The sequence below is a fragment of the Phalacrocorax aristotelis genome, chromosome 17 (assembly GCF_949628215.1).
Source record: "Phalacrocorax aristotelis chromosome 17, bGulAri2.1, whole genome shotgun sequence".
In the NCBI taxonomy this organism is placed as follows: domain Eukaryota; kingdom Metazoa; phylum Chordata; class Aves; order Suliformes; family Phalacrocoracidae; genus Phalacrocorax; species Phalacrocorax aristotelis.
Genome location: NC_134292.1, coordinates 4,315,247 through 4,331,611, shown reverse-complemented (window position 1 = coordinate 4,331,611; position 16,365 = coordinate 4,315,247). Strand labels below are relative to the sequence as shown.

Sequence of the window (16,365 nt, the reverse complement as noted above, 5' to 3'; positions counted from 1 at the left end):
GTGGCAGCAGCCACCCTGGCAGATGGAGATGGTGCGGGAGGAGGCTTCTCTCATCCAGATGTCACAGAGCAGAAGGATTGTTTCAGGTATCAGTGAAATGCTGCAAGGGAGGGAGGATGTGTTCAGCCCTCCCCTTGTTCAGGGGAGGAGGAGAGGAAAAAAAACCTGTGTCCAGGAGAAACCGCAGGGAGACCATATGGAACCAGACTATGACTTCCCCATTGGAAGAGCCCCGTGGCTCTGCTTGCCAGCCCCACGCCATCCTTGGCACCGAGCAGGGCTGGTTGAATCCTTGCATAGCCTCCGCTGCGAGGAGCGGCTGTTTTCCCGAGCTGGCCCAGCTGCTGCTGCCCCTGCATCCCCAGCTCACCAGGGCAGCTTGTCACTCTCACTCAACGTCCTGTGCTTGAGCAGGATGTGTCAGGTCGCGTTTGCCGGGAAGGGAGCGGTGCTCGTTAGTCCGGGAGGTGCTCTGCTCCGGCACCACGCTCGATCCTAACCTCGCCAGCTGCTCTGCAGCTCCTGTTGCTGGTTCCCATCCTCCCCGCTGTATGCGTGGTGGGAGGTGAGGGCAGAGCAGCCTTGACCTGAATCTTCAGGTTCCTCACCCAAAATCTGTTGATCAGCTTCTTTCCTCTCTCTGCAGCCTAGGAACGTGCATATGGATAAAGTAAAAGTTCTCTCCAGTCTCTGCCAGTCGGTTCTGTAGGGGTAGAGCAGGACTAGCCTGTGGGGCTGCTGATTTTCAGAACCTAAATCTAGGTCCCCCTTAAGACGTCAAACTTCACAAGAGCTGAGCAACCACCCACTGAAAATTAGGCCTTTGGAAGTACCTATTTGACACCCTACCCTAGGACATAGCCCCAGGCACCACTTACGTCCATCACCAGCCTTTAGCTGGTGAGAAGTTTCCATGCTAGGCTGGGAGATCGTAACTCCATGATGCCCTGCATGTATTTTTAGATTTATTTTTATTAATGTCATTCTATTTATAAGGGTGATTTATTTTTATCACCATGAGAGAGGCAGGCCTGTGGTTTTACTATGGGGCATAAATCCTGCCGAGATTTCAACCTTCTCAGGTCAGGGATTTTATCATCTCTGTGAGCATCCCAAGCGATGGGTGCTGGGGGTTTCCCCTGCCCACCGTCCTCTTTGGCTGCACAAAGCGTCCATGAGGAGGATGGACTGAGGTTTGTCCTGTCTGGAGGATGAAAGCCTTGAAGGTTTCCTCTGTGAAGAGCAGCAGAGCGAGCTTTGAGGTCCTCCAGCATATTTATCGCTAATGTGACTTCAGCCTTACCCTTGGAGCCACTCCCTGTGGCAGCGTGGATGCAGCCTTGCCCCAGAGCATCCTTGCCCCTAGGTGCAGGCAGGGCTCTGCAGGCAGGGCTCGTCCTCGGTTGCAGTGCCACGGGCTCCTGGCACATGTTTAGACAGAGGCCCCCCAGGTCATGGATGCTCTGTCTGGTGAGACTTGAGCTCTTACCCCTTTCCAGCACTGAAGACCTCTTTCGGGTGGGAGTTTTATATAAGATCTGTCTGTACAATGCGCTGACTCATGACTCCAGCCACCAAGTGCTACTTCAGTATGAGAAAACGGAGGCTCTGAAACACTAGGAAATGCCAAAATACATTTTGCTTGCCCGACCTTAATTTGCCTTCCCTTGTGTCTTTGCTGTGTGACTCACTCTTTAATTAAATGATTGCTGCCCCCCTGACAAATTTCAAACCTGCATTGCAAAGCACCAGCTCATCAGAGCTTTTCAGAGGAAGCACCAACATCTGCACATTAGCAAAATATCATCTTTCTCCTCCCCCCTGCCTTGGAAACGGCCAAGCTGGTTGGTCTGATGTGACTGCAAATATATAAACACATGGATGCTGCTGAGGGTCTTCCCCCTGCAGACTTTACCTGGTGGCCGTGCCCCAGCTGCCACGTCGGACGGGACAGGTACCTCTCCGGGGTCAGGATGCGATCCTCAGCTGAAGAGGTTCAGCCGAAACACTCGATCCTCTTGGCAGGTGCTGACTGTGCTGCTGGAAGCAGGAATGGGGAAGGTTTCTCATCTTCTGGGACTGGCAGTCAACTCTCTTCACTCTCCGTAATTTGGACAGATGTGGAGTACATTGCCAGCACCGCCGCTCGTACCACGTGCTGGGATACCTCTGCGTAAAATCCAGGAGCACTGCTTTTTCACTGGCCTCTTTACCAGCACCGGTAACATTTATGAGAGCTTCTGTTTTCAGCGGCATATGCAAATCCTGATTTGTGAGCACAATTACCTGCTTTGTATGCACAAAACTGATTCACTTGCACATTCTGCGGGCATCGCTTAAGAGACCTGCTGGAGAATCAGTCCCTTAGGGCCAAATGCTGGAAAAAACAGCCTCTGATTTTATGCTGTCAGGCTTGCTGGAGCAGTGGCATAAATGAGATGGATAGCTACCTTGATTAGCAGGTGCAAATGTGCTGAGTTTTTTTTCCCCATCTATAAATCAGGCACTTCTCCATCAAAATTCTCTCCTTTGCATCCACAATTGATGGCACCCCCCAAAGCAGTAGGCACACACTTGTAAGGACCAAATGAGATGTGGTAGCGAAGGGTCTTTTCTGGAAATTGGCAGGAGGAAAAAACCCAGGGTTTCCATCATCTTCCAAATGGGCTAGTTTGTCACCAGAGCTGCAGATGGCGTTCCTGTCCGGGTAGGACAGGGGTCTTGCGGGCAGGAGACAGATGAAAGTAATTTTTAAATAGAGCCATTTTTTAAAGGCAACCTGTTAAGGGGATTTGGAGGTTGCAGAGCTGAGCATGTAAATCAGGAGATGACCAACCTTGGTGAGGGTGTATTTGTGTTTATGAAAACAGCCATTTTCTCTGATAGTTCAATGTAATATCACGCAGCTTTTGTGCACATCAAGTAATATTTGTTTGTTCTTGTGCACTTCTGCTATTTTCGCTGTTGGAGGATCCTAGTGTCTTTATTGACTTAGACTTTTATAAGATGAGGTTCTGTCTCTCTAAGGTATGTAGTTTAATAACTTGGTCAAAAACCATGTAATATACGATTTCTTTTCATGTGGCGGCACAGCTTGCCTCGTGCACCAAGCAGGGCAGGAGGCAGTTAACTCCCAAGCTAATTTAGCTTTGGGCTGAAGTGTTCTACATAAACAGCAATCAAAATGCATGCCTGCAAGGGGGCTGAGTTAAGGTTATCTGTGCTGTCTTTACACTCTCATTTTCTGCCATTAGAGTGTTTAATCCTGCAGCTGCTAATGTTCTTGTAATGGCATTTCTGTGCTTGTCTAAAGACCACGGGGAGGGGGGGAAGAGGAGTGAGGTTTCCTGTATGGAGCTGCTTCCAGGCCCGCCTCCCCGGCTTGACCTGTCCCACCAGCGCTGCAGGAGGTGGCTTCTCACCCCACCATGGTCAGCTCTGAGACAGTGGTCACCCCAGAAGGTGACAGCTGTGGCATTTTGGACCACCCTTGGTCCACCCTTGGGACCTCTCAGTGCTTCCTTGCGTTAGCCACACTCATGTGCCCAGGGAGAGCTTCCTCAGCTGAGCAGATGATAATGAGAATAAAATCCATGCAGAGTGTAAACCCAGACGCCATCCTTGGAAGTTAAGCTGTGATGGATCTGGGTGAAGAGGGTGACTTGCAGCGGGGGGAGAGGAGGGATAACTGTCGAATTAACCCCAGTTTTTCCCTCCATACTCTGTGCCAGGTCGGCCAGGCAGAAGCCACCTTCCCTATCTCGTTCCTCGAGAGCTAAAGTGCTTTTACTAAAATTGCATTTCTTGTCAGGATGAAGCAGAGACCCCGGTTTGGAAAGTGCCGTCCCCAAAGGCCTTGACCAGCAGATAGCAAGGGCAAGAAGAGCAGTTTTTCAGAGAGCTTTACCGGGAGCCGGTACTGCCACCGCGGTTGTTGGAGGAGCCACGGCCTCGGCCGGGGCCAACATGACTCGAGGAGCAGCTCTCTGAAGATGCTTCACTTGTTAATTGAATTTGGGAATTTAATGACCTACTAAGACCCTCATTCATCCTTGCCTGTGTTTAAATTTATCCAAATATCTTTTTTAAGAGAGGCCCTTGCTCTGCCATCTCGCAGAGGCACAGCAAACTCTTTAAGGAGGGGTTTTGTTGCAGGGTTTTTTAACTTCCCTCTCATCCCTACCTCTATTGATGGGAAACCGTGATGCCAACCCTTGTGCAAATGCATGTCTTGCCCCATCCCTGGCGAGCTCACCCTTGTCATCGCGCTGCTGGGAGCTGCCTCTCCCAGGCTAGCTGCACCAGGGCACCTGGGCAGCCGTGACCTGCTGCAGTTGCACCCGCAGCAGCCAGTTTGAGGCTGGCATGGGAAGTGCTGCTAGCAGATAGTTTGGTGTTTTATTGTTTTTATTTAGTCCAGACTGCAGGCAGAGAAAATCCTGTCTGTGGAAGGACTTGGTGTCTGACATCTCTCGTGTATTTCCCTGGTAGAGTGATCGTCCCTTGGCAGGAGGGCTGGCAGCAAGGGGGGCTGTTGCTGCGTCGGGCCCGTGGCACCTCCCTGTGGGTTATGACAGCTCTAGGGTGGGGTGCTGGGGTGCAGCCAGATCTGCCTGCACAGGGGTTGCTATAGGCAGGGAGGGAGACAGGCCAAGGCAGGGAGCATCGCACGTGGTTCGGAGACAGTGGTGGGGACCGTCAGGCCATGCCGTGCCCCCGAGGGTACTCCGCAGCCTCCTCTTGCACCGAGGGTCCAGGGTGCTCTGCAGTGGCGAGGAGGTTCTCTGCCTGTGAGAGATGCCTGTGGGGCCAGAGCATGCCCTTCACACGGCTGAAGGACACAGGGTTTGATTGGCCCTTGTCAGACTTTTTGCGGATGCTGGACAAAGAGGTTGTTTCTCCACCAGAAGCTCAGAAACATTTTGCAAAGGATAAATCAATGCAGGGCTTTCTCCAGACGCAGATGAGACTCTTGAGGCCTTGACAGCTTCCTTAAGGGAGGTTTGTGGCCGTGGCTCTTGGAGAGATGGGGTGATTTGTGTTGGTCTGTTGGCGGCTTGTGCCACACAGCTGGTGCTCAGGGCTGCTGGTCATGGTCCTGGGTATTGCCACCACCTTGGAAGGGACATGTTGGGGGACAGCAGAGCTGAGGGCAGCACGGGGTGTCCCTCATGGTGGAAGGAGGCAGCCCATGGGTCCAACGGGGCAGCACCCAGGTCCCCTCTGCCCCCATGGGGGCTCCTGGGCAGTGGCTCCTGCTGTAAACAGTGGTGACAAGGGGACATGGTCCTCACAAGCACCAAACTGGTGGCTGGGACAGCAGCGCCAGGCCAGGAGATTCTGTTTGCAGCCACCTTTGCTCCTGGAGAGGGGATTCAGGCCACACAGCTTGAACTGCTGTTGGGGGCAAAGGCTTTGCATCCTGGCAGGGAAGAAGGGGGGGACCCTCCAGTCCTCCCACCTCGGAGCAGGCTGGTAACCCTGGAGATGGCTCTGTGCTTGCCCAGAAGAGAGGGGCTTTGTGCTGCGGCCCTGCAGCGAACACTGGTGCAGTCAGGGCTGGCAGGGCGGGCAGCCGCTGCGCTCAACGGCCGCCTCTGTTCCCTGAAAAATGATCGGCCTGGGCTTGCCGCCCGGCGCCCACCTCCCTCTGCAGCCCCTTTCTCCTCCTGTGCCACGGTGGGTGGAAGGAGGAGAAGCAAGAGGTGGTGTCGGAGGGACAGCTGTGCTGGAGCTCACCCCGCCACCAGGATGCCTGCTGGGATGGCGAATCTGCGGGGAGGATGACCCAGCTGGGCTGCGGAGCTGAGGGTGGCTGGGGAAGTGGTGCTGCAGCTCCCTGGCTTGCTGGTACTGAGGGTGCTTTGCTGGGGCAGCCCTGTCCCCTGGTGTGTGTCCCCAGAGAGGAGGGTCCACCCTTGGGTGCTGACCTGAAAAGCTGGGGCCAGGCTGTACATCACTCAGGGTGGGAGAGGCAGCTTTGAAGCAGGTGTGAGCGCGTAATGCAATGCTCACGCAGGTCAAAAGGCACATGTTTGTAGTCCTGCAGCCTCCAGGAATAAGCTACCACCTGAGCTGGGGGGGCTTGTCCCCAGAACCATCCTTTTGTGGCAGGGGCATGACCCAGTAGAGCAGGGCATCCCTGCAAACCCAGGGGTGGAGGTGCTGCTGTGGAGAAGGGAATCGTGGACACTGGCAGTGCCAGGAGAGGATTGATGAGCCACAGGTTTGTTCTAACACTGCCAAAGCCCCTCTGGCTCCTTAAATAAAAATGCCAATGACAGCAAAGAGCAGCTTCCCGGGGAGCACAGGGACTCCAAGAGCTTTGTGCTGCACGCTGGGTGGGTGGATTAGGGGGATCTTGCAGCTTTATCACCGCAGATCACCTCTCTCCCTAACGAGGCTAACAGGATTACTCTGGCACACCAGCGGTTCATCCCGCAGCCCTGCTCTGCTGCTCCCTGGGCAGAGCGTGGGGATGGCCGGGGAGGATGCAGATGCAGCACAAGACCCCCTTTCCCCTTTCAGGAGGAGCAGCAGCACGGTGCAGTGGGCAAAATGGAAGAATAGTTCTGCAACTTCCAGCTTAAATAGAAAAAAAACCCAAAAGTGAGCTAAAGCCTCCAGCTGCTCTGGTCAAGATGCAGCAGGGGCCAGAGGGCTGTTTTCTTCCACGTACTTGGCTTTGCACCATGCCTGTGCCACTGGAGGTGATGAGCTTGGATGTAGCTTGTGTTAGATTCGCTTCCTTCAGGCACGAGCAAGCCTCAGCATGGGCCATCCCTGAGCCAAAAGCCACGGATGCTAATGATGACTGCAGACTGCTCCAGCCCTGCCCTTCTGCAGCTCCAGCCCTAAAGCCCGTGTGAAGCATGGGCAATGCAAGAAGCCCTTTGCTCAGAAATGGGCAGAAGCAGCTCATGTCTGCATGATGAAACCAGGTTGATATGTCCTTAGCTTGCCCTGTTCCTCCAGGTCAGCCTCCAGCTCCTTCTCACTTCCCAGCTGAGGGCAGGAATGATGCTGGCAGCGTTGCCTGCAGGATGCCTGCAGGAGTGCTGCCTGGGGCCAGAGGGAGCTCGGGCTGCTTTTCTCCAGGTGCTGCAGGCTGGGTTCCCTGCTCCCGCCCGCTGCCTTTCTGTGTGCGGCTCTGTGTGGCACTGTGGGCTGAGCTGCCGGTACTCTCTTCCACCAGACTCCCTGGGGATGAAGGCTCAGCAGGTGGGAGGTTGCAGGTAAGACACGCCTGTGGTGTTCTGGGATGTGTCCTGCTGGTTCAGAGGTTCAGGTTCACCCTCCCTGAGCAGAAACCAGCCCGGAAACTCCATGTCACCCGTGATTAGTCATGGCAGCGTGGTCTTTGATGAGATTTTGTGTAAGTGGGGTGAGCGGAGCAGGGGAGGATGGAGAGCAGTGCTGTGGGTGCTGCCGTGTTCTCGTGGCCTCAGCTGTCCCCTTGCCCTTCCCTGTAGCTGCACGTGTCGCAACAATAACGTGTTTTCTGAGTCTTGCTAGAGCTGTGGTGTTGCATTTCCCGGCTTAGGCACCTTTTCTCTGCAACAGCAGAGGTTTCCTGGCCCGCTCCCAGTGTTTTGTTGAATAATACACTGGAAATGTAACATGGGACCTCCAGTGCTGAATGAGCAGCGATCCTTGCTTTTGCTGTAACAGTTCATAATTTGCCATGGATTATCCAACACAATTTGTGGGTTATGAATCTGAAGGAAGAGGAAGGGCCACACATGCCTGTGTTTTTAGCATGGGCAGAGTGCGGGTTGGTGGCTGCAGAAATAGGATGCTTGTCACAGTGGTTTGTAGATCCTGATTTATTTGTCCTCCCGCAGCAGCCGAACACTGCGTGGAGGCATGTGCAGGACCTGTGGAAACTGCATCTGGCTTCAGGTGCAGTTATTTGTCAAACTTGGTTATTTTGGTTAACCCTGGCTTTAAGCTCAGGTTGAATCCTAACTTAGCACGCATGATGCTGAGGGGATAACTTCACTTATCTCAGAAGCACATGGGATTTAGTAACTCTGAACAAGGGCATTGTTTTGGATTTTGATGGTTTGGGTTTTCTAATGGCATGTTGAAATCTGCTCTTTAGAAAATACACCTACCCTAAACAGGCATTAGAGGTACAGGAACCTCCATTTCTGCCACTCCAGGGAATTTACTGGGTGTTTCTCTGTCCATGGGGATTAACCTGGCTGGTTCAGCTCCCCCCCGGCTCAGCATCGTGCTGAGGAGAGAGAGAAAATAATGGACTGGCTCAGGGGGCCGAAGGAGGAGAGTGGATGCTGATGGGGAGAGAGCAAAAGCTCCCGAAAACCTGTTAGAGCACCGTAGGTTCTACTGAGGTGTTTTTGAAACTCCACTAATTGCCTGTCAGTAGTTCTGGGTAGAGAAATGGATCCTAAACCATCTGTCCCAAAGAGGTGGAGTCCCCACTCCTCCAGCAGACTGCAATGTTCAGTCGATCCCGTGCTGGGAGCCTTCCTATCCAATTTCTGAAACTGCCAAAAGTGTGCCAATCTCCCTGGAAAATCTGTGGAAAGCTGGTCCCAAGTGGTCCTGGAGGGGGGAAGGTACCCGTGGTCTCCGTGCCCTGAGTGGATTTCCCTCGTGTCCCATCTTCCTGCAGCCCTGGATCTCCCCAGCGGGTGACACCATTTGCCCTCTCACTTACTGAAATAAACCTCCCAATAAACCTCCCAATAAAGCTTTGAGCACCGGCTATAGCTGTTGAAACTCCAGGATTGGAGTCAATAAAATCAATATTTCTGCAGGTTGATAGAGTTTCTCCTTCCAACACCAAACTGACGGAGCAGTAAACAAACCAGTAGACAAAATCAACCCTCCTGCACTGCGGGAAAGGGGTTCATCACCCCGGCACCTCCAGCCAGTGATATGGAGGGAGGTGTTTGGGCTGTTTGATACCAACAGCATCAAACACCATGATGTTTAATAGGTGGTTTTTCCCTGCTTGCTCTAATTTCCATGGCAGGAGCTGAGCACGAGCCGGTGCCCCAAGACTCCCAGCTCTGCTTCGCAAGCACTTTGAGATGTCTCTTGTTTGCAGAGCATATATTTGTTATGTAATAAGCGCCAGGAATTAATGATCCGCGGCGCAGCTGGGGAAACTTGCGTGCTAAGCACCCACGGAAAAAAAATAACTTTTCTTTTTTTAAAATCACTGATAGAGCCATTAGGACCCGCGTTTTCTTGCAATGAGACCTCCCCAGCCCACGGGCACGGCTGAGCTGGAGCAGGGGCTGGCGCCACCGCCTCTCTCCCAACTCTTTCCCTTTGGAGAAGCAATGTTCCTGCTGCTCCCGTTATGAATCATGAAGTTAGCAGCTTTTGACAGATCATAAATCAGTGCTTCGAAGTCGCTAGGACAAATCCCAGGACATTTAATCTTTAATATTAGACGTGTTTAAGGCAGTGAATATTTCATGAAGGTGCTGTTGCATTTTAGCACATCATTAGCTGTCTCTTTTTTTTTCCCCTCTTTTCTTTTTTGCCGCCTCCCCCTTTCCAGGCAGCTCTTCCTCAAAAATCTCAGCAGTTGAACCCCCGTCTCGCTCCCTCCTGACAATAAAGCTCTTTACTGTAATCCCTGCGAGACATTTTAAGAACTTACTTAGGATCCTGATGAGCACGCAGGTACCTGCCAGTCTGCATTAGTGCCGTGATGGGGGTCCCCCATGTCCCCCCCCAGCATGCTCCGCAGATCCCCACCTCTGCCAGTGTTTACAGCTCAGCCTGCCCTGACGTCAGGCACGATGGGGAGAGGAGGGGAAGCAGGGGGGAACCATCAGCAGGAGCTTGTAACAGAAACTCCACGTGCAAATCCAATTAATCTTTTGATTTTGCTGTTTCTTGCTCCGGGTTATGTATTTCTACCAAACACAGAATCAATTTGGGCCAAGCACAGTCGGGTTTCTGGTGTGGGAAATGTCTTTTCCTGCTGTCAAAAGGGTGTAACAGGGTGAGCCAGCGTCCAGAGAGCGAAGGGGAGCAGGGCCGAGAGCCCCTCAGCCAGGGGATGGGGAAGCAGCATGGGCACTGCCTGCAGAGGATGGAGGTCAGGGCTGTCTGCATCCTCCTGTGGGACTTTGGGCTGCAGGAGGCTGCGCCATCCCATCGCTGTGCGAGGTGTTGGGAGCAGAGGTGGGAAGGGGACATGGCCAGGATGAATCGGGAGCATCCCCTGCCTGGGAGGTGCACGGAGTTGGATGCTGGCTCTCCTCAAGCGAGGTCATGATCCCCGCTGAGGAATGAACCGCTGGCCCAAGAGCAGAGATTTGCTGAGCCTGGAGAGCTGCACGGCTGCACAGGAACACAGGTTAAGGACAAACCTTCTGCATCATGAAATCCCACCCCCAGCTACTGTGACTGCTACATCATGTAACCCCCTCCAAAAGAGCTACAGGTTTCGTGCAGCTTTCCACATCTCATCTCCTCTTGCACATCTCCTGGAGGTTTTAGAAGAGTCCAAAGTGCTCCAGATCCACAGCAGGAACCAGGAATGGCCGTGAACAAGCAGAGAAGAACCGCAAGGGAGGAGGACCCAACGCTACGGTCGCTGACATGCCTCTGGGGCAGAAAGGTCTCATCTCCCCCTCTTCTCTTTTAGGAGAGTGCAGCTGCCACGAAGGCTATGCCCCGGACCCCGTCCACCGCCACTTGTGTGTGCGCAGCGACTGGGGACACAGCGAAGGGTGAGTGGTGATATGATGGTGCGTTTGCTCTGTCCTGGCTCCCACATCGGCGAGGTGCCCCGTTCTCCTCCCCACCGGCCGGCACCGGCACCAAAGACCCTGGACTGGGCTGAGGTGCTTTCCCTGCCGAGCGACGTGCCACAGCTGCTTTTTCCCTCTCTGCCTCCCAGGCCGTGGCCCTACACGACGCTCGAGCGGGGATACGACTTGGTCACAGGAGAGCAGGCGCCGGAGAAGATACTCAGGTGAGTCAAAGGTGTGTTTGGCTTGGATGTTCAGGAGGGGAGAGCCGTGAGGACATCCCAGTGAATGCTATCTCTTGGTTGCTCCTGGCTCCGTCTTGTGCTGGCTGGGGCACATGAGTGGTGTTTGTCTTTGACAGACCTGAAAGATTTATCTGTAGTCTGCAGATGAGGAAGGGTCTCCCTCTCATCCCCCTGAGCTGGACATATCTCTGCAGAAGGGAGGACAGTGCACACATAAAGTCCCCCTGGACTAAAAAGAAGAATCTTGACCATCCCCATGTTCTCCCTGTCACATCTCCAGCTATTCCTCTCTCATTCGGCTTTCAGGACAAGACCAAATGACTAACTCATCCCATGGTGCCACTGTTGCGCTGACTTCCAAGTGGTCAGGTGCAGTAGAGGGCCGCCTTTTGCTGTGGACACTCTGTTCCTATATGACATGTTTGTCCTTATTCTAGGTCCACCTATAGCTTGGGTCAAGGCCTGTGGCTGCCTGTCAGTAAGAGCTTCGTGGTGCCCCCCGTGGAGCTTTCCATCAATCCTCTTGCCAGCTGCAAGACAGATGTTCTGGTGACGGAAGATCCAGCAGATGTCAGGTAGGAAGCAGATTTCTTGTTTTCCTCACACTTGAGTGACTACACTGCTCCTTAAATTGTTATTGAGGATGCAGTAATTTCTATGATGATAAGTTTGATTAATCTTCTTCCAATAAGAAATCTGATGTGATAGCTCTCCAGGCTCTTTTGGGCCTTACGGGTCTGGGCCAAGCATGTGTATATAGCTCCGAAGTCTGACAGTCCAGTCAGGTGAATTGGTGTGAACCTGTGGCAAGGCAATTTTAAAGTAGCTTAAATCTGATATTAGATTGCATAGCTTAAATTGATGCATTTACCAGTATGAAAGTGGTGTCATCTTTCAAAAACTCCTAGGGATATGGCATCCACCCAGTCCCTGATACTCTGCTATGGTGCTCCTGAAGGGCCAAGGTCAGACCCTGGTGAAAGGCCATGTTTCCTGTCCAATTATTATACAATTAGAGCGTTTTTTTTTTTCCCTTCCTTGAATTCAGTAAGCACCCGGATATTTCTCTGGCACCCCCATTTTGGCTAGCTTGTATTTTAACCAGATGTCGTTGGGCTTGTGACAGTCTAGTTCAGAAGTGGGGCCTAAGAGGGCATTGCAGGAGAATTGCCCTGGTGGAAGGAGAGGCTGTTTGCTGGGAGAATGTGCTGAGGGTGGGCAAAGGGGGGTCCCTTGGAAGAGGAGCCAGGCAAAACAGTTGTCCTCTGTGCCCCAGCGGGAAAGGGAGCAGCAGCCTCTGCCTCAGAGAGCAATGGTCATGATAGTCCTCCTCTGCCTGGTTTACAAGCATTTATCAGTAAACTACACGGGTTTAACTGTTTAATTTCTAAGGTAATTAGTCCGTGTTCCTCTCTCCCCCATTAAACTAAGACTGAGTATGGGAGACTCTGTGATCCCTCCCTCCCCCCCTTCCTTCTCGCTGCCTTCTCCTGTTGACGGGATTTCCTCACCCACAAATTCTTCTGTTTGTTGCGAATCATCTTCCTGGGCACGAGCAGGATTCTTATATCTCCCAGACCCTTCTGTCTTGTCTTTTGCTAGACAAAGAGTGATGGGATGGTGGATTTCCATTCTTCTCTCCCATCATCATGAGGCTTGGCAGGGCTATGCTTGGAGCAAGTGCCGACAAAACCTACGGCAGAGCCAGGACTGGCATCCAAGAGGTCCTCACTTCCAAGTGTGTTTTTGTTACTAATTAGCGCTTGGCCCCAGCCTGCAAAAAGAGACTGATGGTACATATCTATCATGATTTGGCTGTCTTAGGAGTGTTGCTTTTCTTGTCTGTGGAAGACTACTGCTTTGCATTTGAGAAGGTGAAGGGGTGCCTTGTCGAACGTTAACATTTTCCAAGCTAAAATGCCAGGAGAACATGATTTCTTTCTTGCCTCCTCACATCTTCATTGAAAGCACCTTAGTGAAAGCAGAGGCTAGGAGGCTTGCTTTCTGCTCCAGCGCAGTAACTGGGCACTGATCCTCATGGAAGAGTCTCGGTCGGGATGGATCAGCACCAGGCAGGAGGAGGGAAGCTTCTGGCACAGAGGCTGTTGCCTGCTCCCCTCATAAAGGGAACCCGAACTGAGAATTCCAGGTATAAATATTGGAGTGACCCAGCTAGAATAAGGGAGGCGAGTTCACGGTGCTTGTATCTTGCATACAGGAGATGCTAAATTATTAAAACTTTAATAAACGTAATAATAAATATTTGATGTTGAATTATGGAAGGTTTCACAGATACAGTGAAAGCCAAAACGTGATCTATTATTTCTGCATTAGAACTTAAACACTTCTCAAACGGGGACCAGGCCGCAAGCTCGGGGTCCCGTGACCCTGGGGTGGGTGGAAACCAAGGCGATACCACCAGAGCGGAGCGTTACGGTGTGGAGGAGCTAATGCTGGGGCTGTTCAGGTCCGCTGCAGTCAGTGAGCAGGGATGTTGCTGCATTTGGAGCTCGCGGGCATCGCGTTGGCCTGTCTCTGAGAAACTCGTCTGAGGTTCTTGGGTGCTTTCATGAACTGAGAAAGGTATTTTTAGAGCTTGCAACCTCTTTGCTTTGTCCCACTGGCCTGAGACAAGTGTTGGTAGCTTCTCAAGGGCGCAGTAATGCAGCAGTTTTGGTGGTTCAGCTGTCCAGATGATGGCGCGTAATGTCAGACCTACCATCAGAGGTGAACACGTGCTGTCCATAGGGTAGGTGTTCGAACGTAGCCATCCTGCTGCATGGGGGCACCTGTTCCCTGGGCTGTGGGACCACGGTAACACTGCTGTCCCTCCATGCTGGCAGCTCCTGCAGGTGGTCCTGCAACGCTGGAGCTCTAATACAATCACATCCCCATGCCAAGGGGCAGATCTGGGCTGTAATTACACCAGCTCCCACACAGCCGCATCTCAGCACCTGGAGTGCCTTGTTTGCTGTCCTGTAACTCTGTGATGGTAGCTCAGTCCTGTATTTCTTCTATTTAATTGTATTTAATAATGAGCATGCTGCATTCCTCCAGACGTTTCATTAGTCCGACACCTTTTGGCTCTGGGGTCACTTGTCTTGAAGAGTTTAATGGAGGGAAATTGCAGAAAGCCTGGTTTGGAGAAAACAAGCAATGAAATCTTTACAACTCAGAGGGTTGAAGGTTCAAACCTGGCCTTGCGTTTTTATGAAGATGCTTGAGACTGCGGAAGGGACAGGTGGGGCTCTGCCTTTCAGCAACCCTCCAGAGGAATGCTGACTCCCTGCTGCTTCTCTAGAGGGACACTGTTCTCCGTGTGTTTTACCACTGAGCAGTGCAACAAGTTGTATGCAGCGCTTTGGTGGGTGGGAACGAAGGGCCCAAGCCTCCTGCTGCTGCTGTGGCCAAGTCATTAGAGAAACTTCCTATAGACAGGAGCCAAAGGTCTACGTGCAAACATCCCACCGGGGATGCTCGATGTGTGCTGGGGCTTGAGGGAGAACAGGACTTTGCACGCAGAACTCAGTGCTGGAGGTTTTAGGGCTGTGCACCATAAATTAAGCATGAGGGTGCTTAGAGTTAATGAAGCTCACATGGATAATTTATCAGTAACCATACTGAGCATCCCCTCCTTGACCCCAGAATCTGATCCTCTGTGCGATGATCAGGTCAGTCCCATGTCTGGGATCATGGCGGCCACACTAAGAGTGTCATCTTTGTTCATATGAGGTTGGCCAGCAGCGCTGCAGGGCTCTCCCTGCACTGGGAAGCCTCTGGCTTGGGCTGGAGGCTGGCTCCCAGGCTGGGCAGGCTGCCCCAGCTGCGCATCCCTGCCAGGATGAGAAATACCTCCAGTCCCACCTTGTCTCACTTGTTTTGAAGACCTCTGTTTCCCTCTCCCCATTGCTCCCGTCTCTCTCTCTTATCTGTATTTCTCCCATAACCTGGTGGTAAACACAGTAGTCTATTTTTTTTTTTAAACAAATTACTATTAGGTGTTTAATCCTTCTGCTGGCTTTCCCTGGATACCTTGCTGTCTCTTTCTGGCCCTTTAGGAGGTACTGCTTGTCCTGTGGGACCAGGAGTCGCTGTAATTGCAGCGGCGTACGCGGCTCTGCCCCGTTGGCAGCTCACCGGGAGGACCCACACCCACAGCCCCCGGGTCCCACCACCATCAGCACCGAGCATCCCTGCAGGGGGTAATAAAAGCATCCTTTGGGGTGCAGCCGGCTGCGGAGGACCGAGAGGGGGGATAACCTGGGGGGCAGAGTGCGGCACTGGCAAACGGCTGGTGGTCCTGGTTCACTGTGCCACCCGCTCTGCAGAAAAGTTGGTAATTTCTGGTGAGCGGCTATAAATCAGAGGCGCGAGCCTCAGCCGCCGCCTGACATGACATATAGCTCTATCGTTATGGCAACCATAGAAACAAATAAAAGCCTTGCCTTTACTTGACAAGCCTTTGAGATGTCCTGATGGAGAGACAAGTGTTCAGCGGCAGAATGAATTCTCTTGAACTCACTGTCGATTCATCTTTGTTTTGCTCCCAAGTGAGCCCCTTTGCTCTCTGAATTCTTTTCCAAAGTACAGTCAGCTGGATTTTTTCTTTCTATTTGTTTGTTATTTTATTTTCAGTTCTCTCGGCAGCAGGGAGCTCTGCTCTCCAGCTCTGAGCCTGCATGCGTCCCGTCTCGTGTCGAGGACAGGAGCTGGGGTTTTGCTCCCTGCCTGTAGCTTTCCCTGGCTCAGCCTTGCCATGCCCTTGCGACACCATCACTTCTCCAGGCTTACAGGGGTTTTGCAGTGATTTTTTGCAGGGGATTTACAGTGATTTGGGCACTCATGGTTTTGCAAGTCGGTACTGAGCACTGCGATGTGAGGCTCCCTGGGAGTGGAGGAGGATGAAAAGTGAAGTGGATGAGAAAGGCAAAGGGAATCTGGGCCAGGAGAGAGGAAACAATTTTGCCGTGGCCATGCTGCCGCAGCAGCAGAGCTCATCTGCCTCGTGCCTTAGCCTTGTGCCTTAGCCTTGTGCCATATCTGCAGGGACACAGGAAAACAGGTGCTCCTGCAGGCGAGCACCACTGAGGCTCAGGAGGTGCCTGGGCTGGTCCCCATGGGCAGCGTGCCAGCAGGGTACGGGCAGGAGCAGGCAGAGGGCACCTTGCCAGCTCTTCCTGTCATTCAGTGCGGGAGATGCCATGGGAACTTTTTTCCCACCTTTTCTGCCTCCCAGAATAGAGCAGGCTGTGATTTCTGGATACTCAGTGCTGGCAGGACCCCCAGCCAGGAGGTCGGGGGAGAGGAGAAACCCTGATTTTGGTCTGTTCCTCAGTGGGGACCCAGGGAGCTGCCTGCAGAGGCTCTTGATCCGT

The 16,365-nt window shown here is 52.7% G+C and overlaps 1 protein-coding gene across 2 annotated transcripts in view; it reads left to right on the top strand.

Annotated features, from left to right (window-relative positions):
• The window catches only part of ASTN2 (astrotactin 2), a 358,803-nt gene that overhangs the window by 146,973 nt on the left and 195,465 nt on the right, over positions 1-16,365 (top strand). For both annotated transcript variants that reach the window (XM_075111901.1, XM_075111902.1), the window contains 3 exons: positions 10,640-10,724; positions 10,895-10,969; positions 11,428-11,565. In XM_075111901.1, coding sequence (XP_074968002.1) covers positions 10,640-10,724; positions 10,895-10,969; positions 11,428-11,565 — 298 coding nt within the window. The remainder of the gene's footprint in view (positions 1-10,639; positions 10,725-10,894; positions 10,970-11,427; positions 11,566-16,365) is intronic.